This window comes from Coturnix japonica, chromosome Z (assembly GCF_001577835.2).
Source record: "Coturnix japonica isolate 7356 chromosome Z, Coturnix japonica 2.1, whole genome shotgun sequence".
NCBI lineage: Eukaryota > Metazoa > Chordata > Aves > Galliformes > Phasianidae > Coturnix > Coturnix japonica.
The window spans coordinates 13001436-13024723 of NC_029547.1; the positions used below are offsets into that span (position 1 = coordinate 13001436).

The following is a 23288-nucleotide window of genomic DNA, read 5'->3' on the forward strand; positions in this document are numbered from 1 at the left end:
TTAAAAATATATATATAATGATTTCAAAAGCCTACTAGGTCCTGCCCATTTTTGCCAAAAGTTGAGGAACTTTGATTATGGTAACAATCATCTGTTAAAATCAAATAGAAATGTAACTGCTCTCATTCTTCAAGATCAGAAAGCAAAGGAAAAAATTATTTCCCATTGAACAGGAAAGGTGTGAATATCTATTAAGCATTTTGGATTATTGTCTTCTGTGTTGCGATCCATGGAGATCAGGTGGCATGAAGAAGTTTGCTTACAGCACAGTACTTCAGAAGAAATTAAACAGATCAGAAAATGTCCCATTTTTCTGCTGAAAAATACGACTTATTCACGCACTTGTGGTGCGTGTAGCTCTTTTGTTTGATCAAAATTCATTTTAAAAAGAACCAGCATTTTGATAATGCAGAAATATTCTATTTCCACAGAGAATAGTCCAACTTCTTGCTTTGAAATTACTTCCTTTCAAAAGTTTATCTCTTATTATGCAGAAGTAAATTAGAAATCAAATGTTTTTCAATGCTACTGAACTGAATTTTGACATGTAACCTTTTTTTTTCCTTGTTTCATTTTCCTTTTTTTTTCTTTTTTTTCCTTTTTTTTCCTTTTTTTTTTTTCCTTTTTTTTTTCCCTTTTTTTTTTTTTTTTTTTTTTTTTTTTCCCCAGAAGCTTCATTCAATAAACTAGCTTCTCCTTGGGTTTGGCATAATAACCAATTTTGCAATTGTGGGGTTTCTGTGATCATAGTAGTTCCTAGGCAACTTCACAGGAAAAGAAGCTGTTTTTCCCACTGGGTCCACTGAAAGGCAGTCCTTTCCTAAAGATGATCAATTTTTAAACTGACCAACCAGATGCAGTCAAAAGACAAAATGGGGACAGTTTTAGCAATGAAAAGGTTATTTTTTTTCAGTGGGAAGCAGATGTAATCCTACTGTACTGTTAGCTCTCTGCATAAATCATAAGGAAACAAACAGCATCTGCATTTGCCTTGTTCATGCCACAGGGGATCATCATCATTACTGTGAAGATAACTGAGAAAAAGAAAAAGCTTTTTTGCTGAGATTCTAACAGAATTCATGCAGAATATGGAAATTTACTGGGTGAAGAAAGAGATCAATGTATTTTTGTTCCCTGCAATTACTTTCACAATGAACATGTTCTGGGGGGGGGGGGAGTGGGGGAAGGAGGCTGCTTCCTTCTTTCCCATCCCTCCCCGTTAAGCCATAATCTTAGAGAGTAATAATATCTCAGCAGAGATGGATCTGTGCAGATGAGCAGCAGACAAAGTTTATATGAAATCTGGGGAAATTTGGAAGTCTTTGAGGAACCCTCTGTGAGGGATCATAGAATCATGGAATTGTAGGGCTTGGGAAAGGACCTCTGGAGATCATCTAGTCAGTGGGTCATATAGGGAAGTGTCCAGGTGAGTTCTGAATAGCTCCAGAGAAGCAGATTCCACAATCTCTCTGGCTGACCTGTTCCAGTGCTCTGTCACCCTTGAAGTAAAACCAAATTTTTCCTCATGCTTATATGGAACATGCCCTGTTCCTGCTAGTACCCCTTGTTCTCTTGCTAGGCACCACCAAAACAAGCCTGGCCTCACCCACTTGACATTCGCCCTTTAGATGCTTATAAGGGTTGTCAAGATCCCCTCTCAGCAATCCTGTCTGTCTTATGAGGTTTGAAAAACATGGCTAAAGCAGAACTCATGCTCACTGGCTCACCAAGGATCTGGGACTAGGTAAAATGAGCATACCAGGCAGGAGAACCCAGCTGTGTACCTGCAATATGAATCTACCTCTGGGCAGATTAGTTTCAGGGAGCTTCTCAGGCTTTGAGTGCAGGATGTCTGAATCTTCCTTTTCCTAAAAGCCCATACACATTGTTGCCAGTCTGACAATGCGTAAATCCCTCCATGATGTAGAAGCTCCTTTCACCTACACACACTTTGGTGATCAATCACATCTCTCTCTGGAGGCTGCCATCTTCCGCAAGCTCCCTGTTCCCATCAGCAAGCTATCCTGTGCTGTTTGCTACAAACAAGTGCTTTCAGTCTCCAGTTTCACATGCATTCTTCCTGTAAGGTTTTCATTCCTCTGATGATAAAACATATTCGAAAAGGTATTTGCCCAGGGGAGCCTGCACTGAAGTCCAGGCCCATTCTGGTCTATCTGAGGAGATGACCTCAAATTACTGGGAATCCCTTGGACTCCTGTGCCTTGAAGTAGAGTGCAGAGCTGGACCGTAGCTGGAGGGACCATGAGTGTAACAAACAGGTCTCCTGGAGAAAGAAAAGGCATTCTTGCTACCACTGGGGCTTTGTGACAGTTCCACTTGTCCAGGCCTGGTAGGCAGCATGCTGCTCCCCTCGGCCTGTGGAAGCTAGAAATGAGCAGCCATACGTTTGACAATCTGTGCAATGGTCCTGTATGCAGGGACTTAGAGCTCTGCAGGATGTTTGTGCATGCTTTAGTCTGGGTTTAGCTCGTCCCATTTAGTTAATTCACCTGAAAATACAAGATTGTGAATAACAACTGAGGATTCTCCATTCAGTCCCACAGACACCAACCTTAATACCTCAGGAGCCAAATTCTGCTACCAGCACCTCCATTGCTGTCTACTGGACTGTGAATGAAGGGGACGCCATTGACTGCTTCCAGGTGTATTGTATGGAGGAGCTTCAAGCCAGCAAAGATGAGGGAGGTGGGTAAGGTCTTGCCTTCATGACAGCAGCAGCCCTTTCTCCAATGACCTCATCTCAGCACAGGGAGGCTGAGCTACAGGGGAGGGTGCAGGACAGAGTGGTGAAATCCTCCACTGGACAGGTAACAGTAGAATAGAGCAGGAAGTAGATGACATTCCTTATTTTCTCATTCATCCTTCAAAATACAAGGTAATTACTGTGGTTTGCGAAGTGCAGGATAGCTGCTTGTAGAGAAGCAGCAACATAGCAACATCCTTATTTAGATGCTTTTATAAAGCAGCCTGAGTTTCAGATAGGATGTGTCCCTGCTATTCCTTTGATACAAATGGAGAGAACAGATAGAGCCTGCAAAATGATATGCCTGGTTAGGTTTGTAGAGCCTCAAAGTGTATCCTACTTTTAAAAATGACAGGAAAGCGTCATTAGTATTTCCACAGTTCTTCCATATATTCCAGACATTTTTTTTTCAAAATGACATTAACAATTTTGTATATTAAGCATGGAAACTGAGAAAAGGGAATACAAATGCTCATTCATCAAAAATCTCAGGCTGATGGCTGAATCAATTAGAACATGCACGTGTTTTTGTATGTGTGCACACAAATGGATGCATGGGATATAAATTCAATTATAAGAAATAGCTTTTCTCTAAAGAAATCAAACCAGAGCTGGAAATTGTTCAATGTGTGTCCCAAACTGTAGCCTACTCCACAGTAAGACTGAAAGTCATAAGTTCCCATTACCACTAATGACATTAAAGTGCACCCAAGAGTATGTCAAAAACTTTCTGTTAGAACTGAGACAGAGTAAAATACTGACATTTGCTAGTATCAACATTTTAATATACTATTTCTTACATGTTAGATGAGAGGAGTTATTGCAGGCCCTACAAGAGATGTATGTAGGTGTAACAGCCTGTGTGTGTTTCTCCTAGCTTTGGTGGAAGAATACAGAGTGACAGTGAAGGAGAGCCACTGCATCTTGGAGGACCTGGAGCCAGATCGCTGCTATAGTGTGTGGGTCATGGCTGTGAACTGTACAGGATGTAGCTTACCTAGTGAAAAATCCATTTTTAAAACAGGTATGTACATAATTTTGTATGTGATTACTGTAAGCTTCAGATTCTTAAAGAAATTTTAGTCCGTATTGTTACCAAAGCAGAGAAAGCTGTTTCATTCAGTCCATCTGTCAGACAGCAGGCAACTCGCGATCATTTCCCTTTTTGCTAAAGGATGACAACATAATTGCTTCTGAGAGGAAATTTGAAAGTATTGAGATCTGAAGCTGTTCCTAATCGCAGGCCCTGTGACTGGGGCATCAGAGCAACACATTACAGATTTCTCTTCTGAGTGCACTGCAGTGCTCCAGGGCAGCTCTGGGAGAGCCACCCTGCTGCTTTGCCACTGCATCTCATGTGAAAAACTGAGGTAATAGCTACATTTTTTTTTTTTCCTCTCCACCATCCTCACAAATACATCTATGTTGCATCGATTAAATGATTAACTTTTCAGAAGGAAGCATGCTTTACACATCTTACAGGCCACATCTAGCTCAGTGGCACACAAATCTCAGGTGTGGCTGAGAGGTTTTGCTGTCGTTTGAGTAGTGGAAATTAGGATGAGTAATTAGTTGAGTATTGTTTATGAGCTTTATTTGATTAATAAATTTTTTCTGAGTTTCAATTTCCTAAATATTTTGTTTTGACAAAACTATTACTTCTTGAATTACAAACCAAACATAGCATCTTTTGTTCTGGACCTTACCTGAGACGCTCATGCCAGATGATTTTTCTAATGTTACTGGCTAAAAATTCTGTTGTAGCATTTACAAAATATAGGCAAGGGTATCTAACAATTTCATAATGCAAGTGTGCAACCCTGAGTGTACTGTTGAAATAACTTGGCAGCAACCTTAACTTCAAGCCACCTGCTTAATCCATTAGACATCAAATTTGTTGACAGTTCTTGATACTCAATTTGCCTTTCATATTTTTAGTTAAGATGATTTTCCAAAGAATTTAATGTAGAAAATCAAATTCTAACCATGTAATTGTGATCACTGTGCCAAATTCCTGCAAAATGATCGAATAATAACAAATGATTAGTAGCTAATAAGTCATTTTTTATTAAGAAGTGTATTTCCCTTTTGGCATCAACTCCTCCTACGTTTCCCCCAAATTTCAATTTTCTTGTCCTCCTGGGGAACACACAGTTTCCTAGCCATATTTCCTGTGACAGAATGATGCAGAGGGCAGTAAATATCTGCCTTCTACCTGTCTGTCCCCAAGTGACATCCAGATGAATCTTCTGCAGTCCTAAAGAAAAAAGAGTCAATGCACTTCCTTTTGTCATTCAAAACCTACCTGCTATTTCTCCTGTATCTGAGAAGCAGAATAAGCATTGACTCATTTCTACTGTTTGTCTCTTGGAAGATCTCTCAAGAAAGTATGAGAATATTACCAGGAAGTCAGCTTCATATGTTAATATTAGAACATATGTTCTAATTAGTGCAGTAACTACAGGTAATTTGTGAGAAAGCTGTAGAAGCACAGCAACAACTCTTCCTGTCCTTCTGACTCCAACTGCTCTTTAGATTGATAATTTCAAACAAACAAAACAGACAAAAAAACACAACAGTTAAGTCTTGTGATGTATTGTTTGTACATCCATTAATGTGGGTCTGTGTTTCCATATCTGAATGTGGGTATTTGTGGATTTATCTATTCATTTGTCATTCTCTAGCAACAGATAGCTTTAAAAACAGACAATAATCAAGTATATCAGAAGAGAATTAAAGGACTATTGCCAAGGGAACTGAGCAGATTTGTTACCAGATAAAAATGTATCCCACATATTCTTTGCTCTGGTTAATACCTAGATTAGCTGTTCCTGTAGTAAAGTATCAAGTACATCTTAACCTGAAACCTGATTTTCACTAGAAAAAGAAATCACTATGTGCTTCTGTTTTTTTCTTCTTTCATTTTTTAATAATAACAGATTAATTTTGTTTCAAAACAGAATGCATCCTGCATATTGGTTGAAGCTCTATAAGATTATCTAGTCATAAAATTGACTTTTTCCTATTCTTTACCTAGACCTTCTATTTGAGGCTTGCTTTCTTTAAAAGCTTAACAACTTTTTATGCCATGTTTAAAAATAAATTTTATTTTAATGATTGGTGTTAAGGCTGTTTATGAAAGTGAACGGTAGATCACAATATTCATTTATGTTGCTCTTCCCTGGAAAGAGATAGAGTAGATGAATACAACAAAACCATTTTAAGCCTGTGATGCTGGATGTGCTATTTCACAGAATAGCTTTTGATTACTTGCATTCAGTGCACTGCTTTACATTCAGTTTTGTGTTTTGCAGTTGGGCCTGCAGTTCTTAAAGTGAGGCTCTAAAAAAGAGAAATTACAGGACTAAATTTTAGTATCCGCATTGCAAAAATAACACCACATAATAGTGGTGTTAATAGCAGAAACTCATCATTTTCCTCTCAGTTCTACAGCAGCGTATTTTTTACTGATGCAGTTTATGCAGGAACTGCTGAGAACAGGACGGAGGTAGCCTGGACAGAGCTATACACAGTACTGCCTTGGTGCTCTGCTCCATAAAGAAAGGTGGAAATGAGGAATGTATGTTCGAGAAAAGGCATAGAAATCTACTTGGACATTTTAAGGATGTGCAGAAATGCAAATATTCACAGTGGCTCTGCCAGCACATTCCCCCTGCGCTCCTCCTTATAAGGTAACTCTTTGCTGTTGAAACATGAATAAGCTGAAGATCATTGCAGGACAGGCTAAGCCATCTATTTTGTGCTTCTTGAGGGGTGATGACTCTTCCTTTCCTTGTAAGTATCCCCTATCAGCTGCTGGTGTAGTACAGCTAATGTGTTCCTGTGTCCCCAGCACCTGCCATCCCCACCATCAAGGCTGAAGACTGCACAGTGTGTTGGGACACAGCCACCATCCGCTGGCAGGTTGCCTCAGCAGCAGCAGAGTCCTTCACCCTGGAGTACTGCAGACAGCATTCACCAGAAGGAGAAGGTCTCAGGTCAGTGCCACAATTGCAAAATGTAGGTATATCGGATTAGGCAGATGTTAATGAGTGCTCCCCAGACTACCAGTCTTAGACAAGAGATTATTCTCTCTTCAACTATGCAAGAAAGAAATAAGCTTCTGCATGCTGAGGATCTTAGAGGCTGGATACAAATCTGTGAGATTAGGCTGAAAGATATAAAAATACTTCCTTTTCATTCTGCTTAACCGAGCACTCCCTCTCATTTGGGGCCAAAACCCTGGAGACACTGTACTGCCTGCAATCAACCAGAAGTTGCAGGACTGTGCTGGCCGGGGAAACAGTCACTCCCACTCAGCTGTGATGGCCCCAGGCGGGGCAGGAAAGCAGCTGAGCTCTGCAGGAAGGAGTGGGATGAAGGGGTTCAGTTCAATTTGCTCTCTGCTGTGTGGGGAACTAAATGGGAGCCAACTGCGGACACAGAAACTGGTGCCCCAGTAAAGTTGATGACCTATCTGCGCACATGCAGATTCCTCCTAAAGTATAGCTGAGCCCACTGCTGTCCTGACTATGTTCCTTGCAGTCAAATTTAGTTAAGTGGACTAAAGAGTTCACAGGTTTCTTGTAGGCAGGCAAGACAGAGCAATTGCATGTGCTTTGTTGCTTATGAAAGCAGGCCAGTAACTGATAGAAAAAAACTTCTGCAAGGTTGAGAGACCCTGTTTTACCCAGCACCAGCATGCTGTTAATGCTAGCAGCAGGAGGAGGAGTGGACTCACCCAGCTTTCCTGCTCTTTGGGAAAGCAGCCATGACCTGTTCTGATTTATACATATTTCATGAGGCCATCAGGACACTGTCAAACTGCCAAAGTCTCTGTTGGTCAGGAGTAATGTAGCTGCTCCTGAAACCTGGGCTATACGTCTGCCCTTAAGTTTCATTGCTGTTAACTGGAATTGCCTCTTTTTCTCAAAAAGAACCAGCTTGTGTGCCCATTTCTGTCATCTGTGAGCGAGGCGTTGTTAGCACCAAGCATTTTGTTAGTGTGGAGTTAATTGTGGCAACAAGCTGCCAGAACTGACCCATTCCCCTTTTCAAATAAACTATGCAAAATCAAAGATGTTTATAATTATACTGAGTCACATTTGACTTTTTGGCCTTTATGTGGGCAGAAGCTGTCCTTTCGCTGTGACACATGAAAAATTCACAGAAGATAAAATCAAGACTTTTCTCTGAATTGCTGCAGTTGAAATATCTGTATTTGTAGAAGTGCTTTGACCTTCCTTTTAGAGAGCCAAAGACCACCTTTTAACCACATATTTTCCCCCAAAGCAATAACTCTCTTTATTTTTTTTGAAAACAGCCCCTCTGAGATTAACCTAGGAAGCTTCTATAATAGTGCAGCACATTTCAAGGATGGAGAATTCCCTTCTTTTAAAAAAATTGTACTTTTTTGTATATGTGTATAAATCCAGGGGGAAAGGAGCCCACTGGTAGATGGGGCATGTTACCTGTATTGCTCCCATTTAATGCTCTGAGGTGTAAATCAGGACTAGAAAATAATACCTTATGTAGCTGATGAGTTAGAAAAATAGCTCCAGGTGGTGAATCAGATCTTAAATTGTCTGAGTTGCCTTCTGGAAGTACATGTAAGGGTATTTCTGTTACTTTGCCATGTACCTGTATTAGGTGGAATAAAGTTCTGTCTTTAATGCCCACATAGGAGCATTTGGGCCTGAAAACACTGTCGTTTCTTTTTACTATCTTCCTTGAAAGCTCAGAGCATGTCCTTCACAGGTTTCCTGAGCAACGCTTATCTTGGGGACCAGCCAAACACAAAGGCTTTTGACAGACAGCCTGTGTCTCTCATCAATCCCTTAGCTGTGTAATTCCCTAGTGCCCATGTGGGTGTTCAAACTCACTTCCCAGCAGCCCTCGAAAATTCATATAGCACCTCTTAAGTGCACAGTAGGAAAGCAGAGGTGAGGGAAGGGCACCTAGAGAAGGTGTGGGCAATAATAATCAGCCATCTCACAGAGTTTGCCATCTGCAGTCCCAGCCTGAGTGGCTGCATTCACACATGCCATTCTGGAAACTTATGCAAAGCAAGGGACACTGCCAAGAGTGGAACAGGCAGGGTGAAATGCCCCCACAAAAAGCTGGAGGTGTGTGTGAGTCCCAGTGGGATCTGCACATAAGGCACTGGAAGTGCTTGTAGCTGCTTATCTCCTGTGTAAACCTTGGGGAAGAAAGCAAGCAAGGTAGGCCCAGAAAGCAGCCAAAGGAGGGAGTGTTTTGCTACAGTACAGTCCTACTTGGGCTAAAGATTGTAGGAATAAGCAGGTAACAATTCAGCACAGAATCTCAAAGGCCACAGTGCTCAGAGTGAGACTGTTTACTTCAGTAACTTTGAAATTAATATTAAAGTTCATATCTGCCAGTATGGTATAATCACTAAGAACTTGTTAAACATATATGACTGTACCATTTGACTCTACTCAAAGCATCTTAAATGTCACACCAGGGATGGAAAGAGAAATAGGATTTAGAATGTGAGGGAAGATAGAGAGGAAGAGAAAGGAAGAAAAACTGAAGAACAGATATGGGATGGGCATGGGGATGAAAATGAGAATGGGGTGGGAATCTGCCTTACTCTTCTTCCTCCAGGAGAGAACTTTGGTGAACAGTGCACCTCATCTTTGGGTGAAGAAAATAGCCAGGCTGGCATGCATCTTTCTGGTGCTGTTATTGCATGAAGGCTTCTCTGAAAGTACTGCCTCCTATTTTATTATTGGAGGTGGGTGTTGGTTGTTTGGCAGTAGAGGTGAAACTTTCCCACCAGTATTCCATTACATTTTGTTGCTTTGTGACAACCTGTTCAATGAAAACCTATGTAGGAGGGCTCTGGCAAGTAAAGTCAAAAGTATACTCTTGGTACGACATGAGCCTGGACTGAGCAAGCCCTCTGTAGCATTCAGCGTGTTCTTGAGCAGTTCCAGTTCCTCAAAAAGAGAACTTCAGGAACCTCTAGAAATCCTCATGAAATATTTTCTTCTAAATAACATCAAAAAATCCAGGTTTTCTCTCTGTGTGTTTTCTTTTTCAACTAACCACATGAGGAATATGACATTATATACAGTGCTTTTAGATCTTCTACAACCACCACTCTGTGGCCTACTTCTGGGGTTTCAAAGCTCCTGTTTGATACTCTTTTCCAGAATTCTTAACTGGCTTTGAAATATTTCTTTCAGTTTCCAGAGCTCTGCTATTTTCTTGCCATTCAGATTCTTTGTGTTGAGAAGTCAATGGAGCTGTGGGTGGAAGATGGAAAACTGTGAAGTGTAGTCCAGGGACTAGGTGTGTGGGCTGTTCAGAGGAAAGCTATGTATCACATTAGGAGAAATCTGTAAGACTTGGGGAGGCAGAAATCATTATGGTATGCAGTGAGTTCATAAAAGTTGAAATGAATGAGTGTTATCCTCTCCATTAATGTGATACTGACACCATTAGTGACTGAAATTTTCTGCCTGCTCGAAGAACAGATCTAACACGGGAAGCAGGATAGTATACTTCCCTCTGATAGCTTTACTATCAGATTGTCCAGCCAGCGAGGGAAGCAGTTCTGTAGAAAATAGGGAATCTTCCTCCTCTATGCTTGTTCTGAGTTTGCCATCTAAGGTAGCAATGAAGACTATTGCAAGCAGTGCTTTGGTGATCTAACCCAACCCTGCAACAGCTAGAGCAGGAAAGGAGGAAAGGAAATGAAGAATGCAGCACAGCTGGATGGAATTCAGGACAATTTTCTCTTTATATTTAGCTTCAAAGACTCTTTTTTTTTGTTTGTGTGTTTGTTTGTTTGTTTTGCATTCATGGTGCACCCCTTCTTTGTGCTTCTGCGCTTTTTGTCAGAAGCCCACATGCTTTCAGCTCTAGCTTGGCATCAGAGGTACCAGCACAGCACAGGTCTGGAGGTGCTGTTTCAGTGGGATGCTGGGGGCGGGAATGACAATTACAACACAGAGGGCGTTGTGAATCACTACCAGGCTTATCATTTTCTGGGTTCATGCAATATTAAAAAAACATTCCCTAGATGTGATGTTCTTGAAATAAATGAGATGCTGATCAGAGAAACATGCATCAAAACACAGCATCAGATTTCACTAGAAACGGGGAATCACAAATTTAGCAGACAGTTAGCTTCTGCTATAATATCGCTTGGCAATTTGAAGTTTGAGAGACACATTAGTCCTTTCTGCTCTGTGTTGAATAGCCCATACCACATATCTGGAGCCTGAATTTTGAGACTTACAATTTTTTTATAAGGGGAGAGATTAAGAAGAGATACATAAAATATTTAACTTAAAATATTTATTGAATTTCTAGATTTTGAAGCTTGTATCATGATGCCAGGAGACTGTGGGGACAGTACAAATGTTAAAACATTTCTGGTAAAGGACAGAGTACATCATGCTTAACAATAAAACTACTGCATTTCCAATCACCCTTAAAGTAGGCAGTTGTACATATGTGGGAAATACATAGGAAAAAATAAAAAGTTGCCTTTACATTCCTCTTGCATGATCAAAACTACATGCTTCAATATTGTTGGCAGTCTCAAGGAATATCTAGCTGCATGGCTTCTTACAAGAGCTCTGAACTGAAATGGCTTTTCACCAGCATAGTCAGGATATTAGAAATGCATTTTCCTTCTCCCACACCTGTTTTCTATCACTACAAGCTGGACAGCAATCATACCTTCATCTTTACTTTTCTTTTTTTTAACTGACTGCGTGGTTCTGAAACATGACAAACAACGATTGCTCAGAACCTGGGAAGACCTCTTGTCCTCCCACAACCTATCCTTTTATCCTCTGTTCAGAGAAAGTAGAATAACACCTATTTCATCTTTGCCCTGAGACTCTCATCATCTTGGAGCTGGCTAACTATTGAAGATGAAAGTCTTTCTTCCTTGCACATTGTATTTCATAGCTGGCAGCAGCAGGACTATTTCTTAAGCCGTAATTGGAGCTAACATGATGGGCTCTTATTCCTAGGCAGATTAAGGCTGGCTAAAAAAAGATTATCAAGTAGAGAATGCTATTCAAAAATCTGATCGCTGGTTTACTAACCAGATATACATAAAGATCAGGTCATAAAGATAAGGACTAGGTATTTCTTTCTCACTGTTACAGCTTTCAGATTTAAATGTGCAAGCAAATCTTCTTTGAAGAATTTCAGATTGAAAGAGGAATTTTGATAGTTGACTCTATTCTGCAATCAACTGGACCCAAAATCTTCTCTGAGTACTCAGGCTCTGGGATCTAGACTTAAGAGCATGAATATTCCAAGTTTACCTTTTGCATTAAAATTTACTTGCCCATTTAGAGGTAGAAGAATTTTTGTGTTTTATAAAACATCAGTTTAATAAAAGTTAATATGTAAAAAGAAAATGTCGTCTAATTTCCAGAAGACATAAGAAGGCACTAAGCTAAGAACGTGGCTGGAATTCAGACTTATTGATCAACATGTGGCCACAAAAAGCCTTTGTGGATAGCTTAGTGTATCCTTATTTCATCTCACCTGGTAACTTCTTGTTCAAGCTTCTTGGTGGTTTCTGCTTCAGAGTCACGCCCATGATGTCAGGATAGTAATCTTAAAGGGCGATTGGACCAGACTTGTAGAGGAAGCATGAACATTTTTAGTTCAAAACTTGGTTGCCAACTTCTTGTCCCATTCCTCTGCTTCCAGCCCCATTTTTCTTTCTATTGCTTCTTTTCTGTTTCCCTTCTTACTCAGTTCCCACCTTGCACTTTTGTTCAACTCATCTTTCCTTTTTCTCTTGCCTCCTATGCTCAGACAAACCTTTTTTTTTCCTGTTTCATGTCTAAAGGTCACTCATCATCTTGCATCTCTTCCCTGAAACTTCCAGGGAAGTTTCCAAGAACTTCAGCTTGGTGCCTTGATGAAGTGCTCTCATGGTCAGGGCATTGGTTAATGAAGCAAAAGTACAATTGCTTTGGGCAACCTACTTCTTTCGTTTACATTGCAGCAGTTCTAGCATTAATGTGGTATATTCTGTGAAGACAGCAAGGCCCAGTGCTGACTATGCAAGAGCCTTGAATGGTTTGAAATTCTTTCAAATTGAAAAGATCACAGGAACACCCACTGCTTTTTCTGTGTTTTTAATCATTTCTAATGTCACCTGTCAGTACAAAATACTTGTTATGGACTAATGAAGTTGATGCAGCAGCCTTTCCCCCAGGCACTATCCTCCTAGACATAGAGGTCTGTGTGGTTTTAACAGGAATATGCTGTCTGTAGGGCTGTGGGATTTTATCTTAGTCTAATAAATGCAGCAGAGGCTTGTAAAAAATCCTAATGGATGAGCGCTTATTATTTTTCAGATTGTACTGCTCTCTGCTGGGACATGTGGGGAAAAACATTCACTACAAGCGAATTGCAAAGAAATTACCTGACAGCTGGCTTGCCTACCCTACCTTCTCTAGATTTACAGTAATTAGTGGTGAAAAAGGTGATTTATTGAATCTAGCTCCCCACAGTGACACGATCTGCAGGAGGGTACCTACCATCCTGGGCGCTCTAACCCTGTTTGGAAAGGAAGGCGTCTTGCATACTCACTAGAAACAAACCTGCTGTTTGTGAATTTGCTGGAGTGCAGATTGATTCCTCTGAATTCATCTCCTTACCACTGAAGTTACCATCTTTCAGCCTAGAGGTCAGGTAGACACTTGAAAACTGAAAGCTTGCCTTGAAGATTTCTGGACTAATTAGTTGAAGGGAATTGCCCATTCTATTGAAACAAACAAACAAACAAAACAAAAGAAAGAACAACAATCATCTTCACAAACACACATACAATTCAGTGGGTATACACTATATTGCTTTGTTATTATTATATGAGGTAAAAGTGAGGAAACTCAGGATCCACTCTGTGCTAATTTGTTAAGTTGATCTTTCATATTCCCAACAATATATAGAATAAAATTGACATCTTTCTAGCTATCCCAAGTGCTTTTACTGGTGCCTCCAAGTGCCTGTGAAGCAGATTGACTGGATGCTGACTCACTTTTGCCTGCAGTGTAGCAATACATCAGTAGCTGTGAATGTTAGTGCTTGAGTTTTTCTGGACAACTCAAACAGGAGACTTAGAGCAGGGCACTGTGCAAAGACAGTTCTCCTGCTGCTGCCTCTTGCAAAACCAGCCTGTTAGAGCACATGGCACAGCAAGGGAGACAGAGCCAAGACTTTGTTGATAATCAGTTTGTGAGTGAGGAGTTAATAATAAAAAGATCCTGGTTTATGTGTGTTCTTAGAAGAGGGTATTCATTCTTTTCTATCTGGAACCTGTATCCAAACAGTACAAACACAGCAATCACATTCACTATCAAGCAGATTAATTAATCACGAGCTTTCATCTTCATTAGCTTGTTCATTTTGTAATGCAGAATTTTTACAGGAAGCAGATGAGAATTTTATGCTGTTCTGCTTGCATTTTATGTGATCATGCTGCAAAATGAACATACAGTGTTACACTGAAATGACTATACTGAATGAGAAGGTGTAAGGAGCAAAGGCCTGACAACTCAGGGAGGACATATTGAGTGAAAGAGCAAAGCCCCTGCAAAAGCTGGCTGTTGGTGAAAATAGTGATTGCCTCTGTTCTGGAGTTCTTCTGTGGTGCCTGTTGCAGTAGTCAGCAGTGCGGTTTGGTGGGTTTTCTGTTTGCATAAATTTGTCTTTCCTGGTTTGCATATCTGCATATATTTTCATGTATGTAAATCTTCAAAATTTGCAGATCTTTTGCTGGTATAAAGAGACATGAACTGAAGGTATCCCTGGAGCCCAATGTGAACTATTTCTTCTACTTGAGGGCTGTCAATACGTTTGGGACGAGTGAACAGAGTGAAGCTGCTCTCATCTCAACTAAAGGTAGGTCACAATTTCTTGATGTCAGAAAAAATAAATAAATAAAGAAAGAAAAGAAAAAGAATGGGATAGATGTGCAAAGAAGTAATTTTCTTATCATCTTTCTCCAGAAGTTGTAGCTGAACTTTTGCTAACAGGAGAAAAAAAGAAAGCTATTGAGATAAAAGGGGCCGTATTTTATCTGCTTAAAATAATCTGAGACAAATTTATTTGAAGTTGTCATATTTGTGTCTGTGTAAAACTGGTGTGACATCAGAAGCAAAACTGTTACATTCTGTCAGAGATATGACATAATTAAATCATACGTGATTCTTCCAAACCAGCCTTTGAATTCAAATTTGCTATTTCGAAGAAGCAAATGACTGAAAATGATTCAACTGTCTTTAACACATAGGAGTGCTTTATACCTACCTAATTTACTGAATAGCATAGCCTGATCTCTGGGCCTGGTTTCCAGAATACTGATGCAGTGAACAGACACAGGTCAGAAGAGTTTATGCATTGTTGCCCAGTTTTCTGCTACTACTACCTTTCAGCAGACACAATTCTGTCCAGCTAAAATAGCAGTAATTTAACATGTTATGATTCATCTTGTATTAATGTTGATAGCCTCCCTGAACTGGTGTTTTTTTTTGTTTTGAATTGTACCAGGAACTCGATTTCACATACTGAGTGACACAGCTCATCCCGCTTTGCAAATCTCCCCTGATGAAACTGTGATCTGTCTTCCAGAGAAAGCTACATTCACTGGGTGAGTAGCAGGCTGTGAGCGCAGCCAGCGTTCAGGATGGGCCTCGCTCTTGCTTTTCTCCGTAGGCAGCTTTCACACCTCACTAACATATTTTGTAGAGTTGAATTGTTTCAGTGGGCAGCCCTGGACACTGTGTGACAGACTTCCTTTCACTGCAACACTGCAATGGTTGCAGCATTGGTGTAGGTGCCAGACAGTGTTTGATGTTGAGGAATTTCCATAGAAAGTCAAAGGCAGAGGAATTGCTTACTAGGACAATTGAATTCATCTCAGTCTGTGGTTAGAACTTAATGTATCAGAGCTCTATAGTCTCAAAGGAATCTGTTGCTGTACTGGGAAGACCAAATGTTTGAGTTTGTTCTTAAATACACTGTGGCTAGAGGGAATCTGTCCTTTCACTTTGTTCCTCTGCTGAGGGCATTACTAGAAAGGTTTGTCAAAGCATCCTTGGCTTTAGAGAATCAGGAAGTGCCCCTGGTGTGTATTAGAGTGACTGTACCCAGACTTGTTCCATCTATTTATTTATTTTTGACTTGCTGTTGTCAGTTTCACCACAAGCACAGAGCCACTTGTATGATGTGCCATACTCACATGGCTTCCCATAAGGTAATTGAGCATTACAAATTTAAGCACTTTTTTAAACTGTTACCACTTGCACATGTGGTGTTTGTCACTGTGTCTACTTAAAATAGCCATTATATTTTTTGTTGTTGTTATTTTGTTTGTTTGTTTGCCTCCAAAGTCCCCTTTTCCACCTTTTGCTATGAGTTTTCTGTACTCCAGATGGGCCCATCTTAGTGCAAAAACAGAATGACTCACAAGGACAACATTCAAATCTTAGGTAGAACCCCACAGTCAGAAGAAAAGAGTATCATCCTTGAGTAATTTTTGATGATGCTGCATGATGTGGCTGCAACAGATATCACAGTATGGCTGGCCTACCACCACATTCACTTTGTTCTCTGCCTCTTCCACAAATAGGTTCCCATCAGTCCTGGGTGAACCACTGCCTGCTCGAGGATGTCATTACTGGGAAACTGTTGTCACTGCCTGCAGAAGCTACAGGATTGGGATTTGCTATGAAACAACACCACAGAGCAGTGATGTGGGACTGAGTGACACTTCCTGGTGCATGCACTGCTGTCCTACACAAACCAGGTAAAGCTAGTCTAGCTAACTGAGAAGTTACTTAGGTGTGTCATATAAGTAAAGGTGGCCAGCTCTAAGACTCTCAAGTGCAGAAAGGACCTGTCTGTTTTCTTTCTGCAAGCAAAGGACAACTGCAAAGGAACTTTAAACCTCTTCTCCTTCATTAAAAATATATATATATATATATATAAATATATTAAAAAGTCTCCAACCAACCTGCCTCCCTCATCTGGTTCACAAAGGCCCATTTTTCAAACCTGTGAAGGTCCCTCTGGGTGGCATCCCTTCTACTGTGCCAACCACATCATGCAGATTGGTATCATCAGCAAACTTGCTGAGGGTGCACTCAGTCCCACTGTCTATGTCATTGATAAAGATGTTGAAGAGCAAAAGTCCCCAGACAGACCACTGGAAAACACCACTTGTGTCCAGCCTCCACTTGGACATCAAGCTGCCGAACACAATCCTCTGGCTTCAACCATCCAACCAAGTTCTATCCACCCTTCAAACCCACATCTCTTCAATTTAGAGATAAGGATGTGGTGTGAGGCTCTGTCAGAGGTCTTGTACAAGTCCACATACATCACATCAATTGCCCTTTCTTTGATGACCAGTTCTCCATCATAGGAGTCCACCAGACTGGTTGGGCATGGTCTGCCCTTGGTAAAGCAATGCTGGCTGTCTCACATCACCTCGTTGTCTTGCATGTGCCTTAATGTACCTTAATGTATCTTTCCAGGCACAGACGGTTCATGTCTTGAACTGTTTCACAAAATCCCACCAATGTCCACAAATACAGTCTTTATTGAATCTTTCTAGCTCCGGAGAATGCAAGCCTCCATAGGGAATGCCTTCTTCTGCCCTGCCCTTTACAGAAACAGGGATCCACCTGTTATGTGGCAGAACTGCCAGCTAGTCTTCTCTGGGCCTGCATCAGACTATTTGGAGTTCAGTAAATCATAACCTTTCTCGTGGTGTAAAGGTGCTCTTGAAGTAAACAGACTTATTTTTTAGAGTAAAATTATGCAGATACGTGAACGTGACCAGCTAAACAAAACATCTGAGAAGCAAAGGGTTTTGCTAAAGCACAGCTTATGCTTAAATCCCCACACAAAGATGTGTAATATAAAAAATATAGAAGATCACAATTTTGGCAAGTCTGCTCTTACCATAAGAATTCAAAGATGCTGAACAAAAGTACTCCTTGGTGTGCTGAGCAGGGCTTTGAAGCAATGCCACTTCAGGTAGGTGGGCTATGTACTGAGCAAAATTCTGTTGCCATGTGATGTGCTGCTGTATATGGCAAACTCTTAATAGGTGGAAATTAAGCGGTATGTTATTTCTGGTAAATCACAATGAGGAGACTCATTGTATTCTGATTTTCATTTTCCTGCAGCTTTCTCTACAGGTTTTTTCACATGGATGTGATGAGTGATGTACACGTGACAGAACAACTGGCCAGGATCGGCATCCTGTTGGATTACAATGGTGGCAGACTGTTGTTCTTTAATGCAGAGAGAGGACTGGTGCTGTTCACCATCAGACACAAATTTACCGATTCTGTTTATCCAGCCTTTGCCCTGGAGAAGGCTGGAGTGCTTACCCTGCGCACAGGAATGGATCTGCCAGACTTTGTGAAGCACAGCTAATCCCCTGCTTCACAGTCTTAGAAAAACTAACAGTTCCAATGTTAGGGGCAGGGTGGGATGTCAGAGGGAGATGTCAATTTTCGATGATGAATACTATGCACACAGCTCTCCCCCACAGAATCCATAATTGCAGATAGCGCTCAGCCTTGTAATCACCCTGAGCCTGCAGAAAAAACAGCACCTTCAGATGGAACATGCACCTTGTGATGTACACAGCAGGATTTTTGAGGGAAATAAGAAGGTTTTTAGATATGAACATTAAGGGGAGGGAGGGAAATGTACTTTCCCTTTGAAAATAATGACAGTGTTTTCTGTCTTTTTAAATTTGATGATGAGCCTGTGTATGAAATAAATGCATCTCTCACTGCAATGCGTGCCTTCTTTTGTCAGAAAAATCTTTCATCATTTTACAGGACAGCCAGAGCCCGAATCCAGGATGTAATTGGAAAACATGCAAAAATTTCAACAAGTGCAATATTTTGCAGGTCAATATATCAAGCTTTTGTTTGCCATATTCTTTCCTTAAATATGCAAGAAAACCTGGAAACTGAGAAATCTGTCTGTGCAAAACAAGTGAGTCCCAGATGAGACTTCGTATTAGCCATGTGAAGTCTGAGTACATAACACCTGCCCACCCTGCTCATACCAGACTAACAGACAGATACCTGACTGTGCCTCAGCAAGTATCTGAACCTGCTAAGTATGTACCCATGAGAAACATATTTGTTCCTCAAGTGGATGAGGAAATTTGATAGTAGAGCTGAAATCCTTCCCCTAAGGTTTTCATCCATCACCTTAGAGAAAATTCAAAATGGAAGTGACCTTCTTGTGGACAACCTCTTTTTCATTACTGCTTTTTACCTTTGCACTCACATATATGATGCTCCTAATTTCAGGTTTGAAGATATTTTTGTGAGTCTCCCTGCTCTGCTGAGGTATCTAGGCTAGGGCCAGAGCCATGTCAGGATGGTACACTATTTCAGGGCTGATGAACGAAGCAGGGCTAAGCCTGGTTAATGCCAACAGAGGGAGAGAACACCAGTTTCACCCCCTGGCTTGCTGAAATCATGTTTCAAAGAACTGCACAAATCAGCATCACTGCTTCCTGCCTGCCTGCCCCAAGGGTGGAACACACGACTGCCAGTGGTGCTAAACTCCAGTGAATGCTGAGCAGAAATTAATTCTAAGGAAACCGGGAGATGCTTTTCATGCTGTGCGTGCTCTGGCAATTTCTGCCATTGGGAACTACTTTGCCAGACTCACTTCTGTGCTCAGCTGAAGAGCTGTGCTCCCTGTAGTAAAGCAGATTTCAGGAGTCTAATAGAGAGAGTTTGCTTCTGAAGAGAGAACTTCAGTGGGTTACAACGAGGCTTCCACATTTCATGCTCGGAGAAGGTTCCTGCTGTTGCTGTTTTATTTATGATTTAACTCCACCTAGACATGTGTTTTAACCCATTTAATAAGTCATGCTTGATGTCCCCGAGGAGCGAGACTCTTTAGCTGTCACAGCAGGCTAGGGCGAGATGTTTGAGGCAAGATAAACAAGATCCTGTGACCATTTATCTTAAGCCAGAGCTCTTCTCGGCATTTCAATTAAAGAGCACCATTTCTGAGTCCCTGCTGGGGAGAGAAGAGAATGAAAAAGCAGGGTAGTGCCTTACTGGTTAAAAAGGGTGTTTTGAAGAGGTGCGGAGGATGGTGAGAAAAAGGCCCAGGATTAATTGGAAAGGAAAGACAGCAAGGGTGTTGGAGGTGATTTTATTGTGAAGGCTGAGGAGGAGGAGGAGGAGGCAGAAGGCAGGCTGGAAATTCACACAGCGCAGATGGCGACAAACTAAAGGGCAGGTCAGCAGTGTCAGCAGTGTGTATTGCTCAGGCTCCCACAGCAACTGAGCTCACCAGAGGTTTGGCCATCTCAAGAGATTAACACGGAGCTTTGAGTTAAACCTGAAAAATCCTGGCACTGGGGTGATTTTGCCTGTGTTCTCCTCTCTGTGATTGCTGCTGTCCCCTGTGGGTTTGTTTCATAAATATGGCCACAATGTATTGCCAAGGGGATAGCAAGGAAGAAGGAGAACAACTATGACATTAAATTATTTGGGTAAATTTTAAAACAAGGAGAGAAGCAATTGCCTTCTCGGAGGCAACTGTGTATTAGTAAATATTGGTTTTAAAATGAAAATCTAAGTCCTGGTCACGCTTTATTACTCAGGACCTACAGGAACATTTCAGCTTGGAGATACTTCTTTAAAAGCACTTCTTTCTCGGAATTATTTATTTAATTCTGAAAAACTATCTGACTGTTTTCTAACAATTTGTTTAAGGTTCAGCTTTGGATTGAGTAATATCAAAAAATGTAGTTGATTTTTTTTTTTTTTTTTTTTTTTTTTTTGGTGGAAGCTTGACAAACAATTTGGAGTAAAAAATGTACTTTCAGTCAGTCCTTCCAGTGCTGGCTTGACTTTCTAAATCTGGTCAATCAATATACAAGTCTTGAGATTTGAAGTAGGCAAAACATTCATGCTAGAAGAGAAAGCTGATCCTGAAAGCCAAAATCAAAATCTGAGGTTTCACGATGCAAACTCTCCTGCCCTTGGAAAACCTGCATGTACATTAGCTGTGATCTTTTATTTGACTGATGGGTATGAACTTGCACCAGGTTCCGGAATTCATATTCCAGATGTTAACTATCCACAAACATTTGAATAAGCAGCGCAGTCTGTCTGAGTTTATGTTCAGAATAGCTGAGACTGTGAGATTTGTTGCATCCACTTTTCCCTGCACGTTGTACTTCAAAACCACATAGCAGAAAAGAAAGGGCAAAAACTCCTTGCCACTGCATTTTTCTAGTGCTTAATGAATCTAGCATTAAGAAATATACTAAAAAGTACATTGAAAACAGTGTTGCATATGTTTCAGAAAAGGATATTAATTGGGCTAGCAGTAAGACTTCAAGCAGTTGCTGAATACTTATCATAAGTACATCATACTTATGTAGTGTCTACACACAGTCTGATCATCATGCCATGCTTAGAGCTACATGGGGATACATCCTAAGGGTCAGACAAAAAAAACATAGAAGAGTTCCTCCCCCTTATTTTAGGGGTCATTTTCATTTTGAAAGTACAAAAGCAGATGTCTAACACCGTAAGTATTAATAACAAACATTTGGATTGACCTGAAACACACTGCATTGGAAGGAAACATTTCAGCAGAGTTTAGATTAGGCTCATAAACCTATGAGAATACGGGACTGACTGAAAGAGTGAAACACTAAAGTCTACTGTCAAAACAGTGCTGACTATTGCTAGCATCAGTAATATTGATCCACAGATCAAGCTAAGGTCCTTCTGCTCCAGAAGGGTTGTAATGCTTCCCTGCAACACCAGGTAGAGGAGCTCAGCAATAACTGTAAATCACTGAATGTGCGGTGAGCGGGCTTGAAGGGACAGCTTTGCTCTCATGCTGGGCCTTTTTATAACAGGGTACGTCACTAAAATTTAAGTGTGTTTGTGCTGAAAATGATCTAGTGGTGCCTTGTTTTAGAAATCTGAACTTCCCCCATTCCCAGTGCTGCGGAGACTGGATACATTTCTTCATGAAGGTTGTTGTGAGACACATACCCAGCAAGGCTCAGGACCAAGAAACTGCTGCTAAATCCACCTTACTGTGCTCTTGTCTACGATATGCACATAAGTCTCTATCAGTGAGGGCTTGAATAGGTGCACTGCAATAGGTCTAAGAAAAGTATAAAGTTATGGTCTTTTTGAGCTGTTCTCATTTCAGAACAATACACAGGACCTCTTCTGTGTGGAGGCTTAGATTGGATTTGGAAAAATGACATTTTGCTGAAGGATTTGCCAGCTCTCAAGAAGCTAATACTCACAAATAATGGCTTAGCCAACAAGGAAGTGAGAGTGTCTCTGCCACATCTGGCCACACATCATGAAGCAGATATTGGACTACAAATGTATCTTCACCTTCGTGTAGAGTTTGGCAATCTAGAAAGCATCATTTGCTGATCAGGGACCGCACTGAAGGGCAGCTCCTTCATGAGCACAACCTGGAAGGAGGTGGAGTGGATCTGCTCCTCACACCCTGCCATGATGCTGTCAGCGGTTAAGATATGGATGGTTTTGAGTGCAGCTCCACTCTGGAAAATATCTGTGTGGAAAAAGTCTGTCTCTGTATCAGAGAGACGCCGCATTTTTATATTACTTTTGTCAAACCTGGAGCACTGCTGCGAGCAGATAGGAAGGTAGCCACAGCTTATCATACTCTATTAATGCAGTGGCCAGCTGAATTTCCATCTGCCATAATGTTACCATGCCACCTAGCAGTGAGGGATGCAGAGCTAGCTCAACTCCTGGCTGCAGAAGGCACAGGAGGGAAGTGGCTTCTGCTGAGAGCAAAAATCCAGTGTGCTGAGGCTGCCAAAAGGAGAGCCCTGTGAGACCGTAAGTTCTATCTTACACCACGTCATGAGACAGCATGGCACATATGTAGTCCCACAGCTCTCATTTTCACGTTCACCACAAAGAATAGAACCACACTTTGAAGTAAAATTAATGGAGATTTTTCTACCTAACCCTGTAATTAAATTCCTGATGCTTCAGGATTCAATCACCCCAAAGAACCTCTTCTACCTGAGCTATCTGAGAACAAAAGCAGGCAGCATTGCACGTCTCTGTTTTTGTTTTTAAGTTACTGCCTGAGGATGTTAACTTTGCTTCTTGAAGGTCACAGTTAATATAGCAGAGGTGGATAAAGTTCCCATCTCCAGATACTCCACTGAATTCCATGGGGCTGTGTAGAAAACCCAAGTATTTTCCAAGCACAGGCTTTTCCATCACTTTTACAGAGCTGTTTCGCAAAAGAGAATAGAATTAATCTAAGACATTCACGTTAGTGAAATTCTTTCCTTAGCTAACATAGTATTTTGTTAAACACACTGGCTTTAGCTTCTCAAGGATAAAATAGCTGCCTTCTCCAGATGGCTATCTGTGTATTCAGGATGGTGCAGCTGGTTTACCTCTGCCTACTTGAAACTGTGTGGCTACTGCATAAT

General features: G+C 41.0%; 1 protein-coding gene across 1 annotated transcript in view; it reads left to right on the forward strand.

The window, feature by feature from the left end:
* Positions 1 to 18590, forward strand: part of CMYA5 (cardiomyopathy associated 5) — a 44636-nt gene extending 26046 nt beyond the window's left edge. The window contains exons 7-13 of the mRNA XM_015848627.2: positions 2557 to 2706; positions 3642 to 3788; positions 6618 to 6762; positions 14541 to 14674; positions 15323 to 15422; positions 16404 to 16580; positions 17968 to 18590. Coding sequence (XP_015704113.1) covers positions 2557 to 2706; positions 3642 to 3788; positions 6618 to 6762; positions 14541 to 14674; positions 15323 to 15422; positions 16404 to 16580; positions 17968 to 18220 — 1106 coding nt within the window. The 3' untranslated portion in view covers positions 18221 to 18590. The remainder of the gene's footprint in view (positions 1 to 2556; positions 2707 to 3641; positions 3789 to 6617; positions 6763 to 14540; positions 14675 to 15322; positions 15423 to 16403; positions 16581 to 17967) is intronic.
* The last annotated feature ends 4698 nt before the right edge of the window (positions 18591 to 23288 follow it).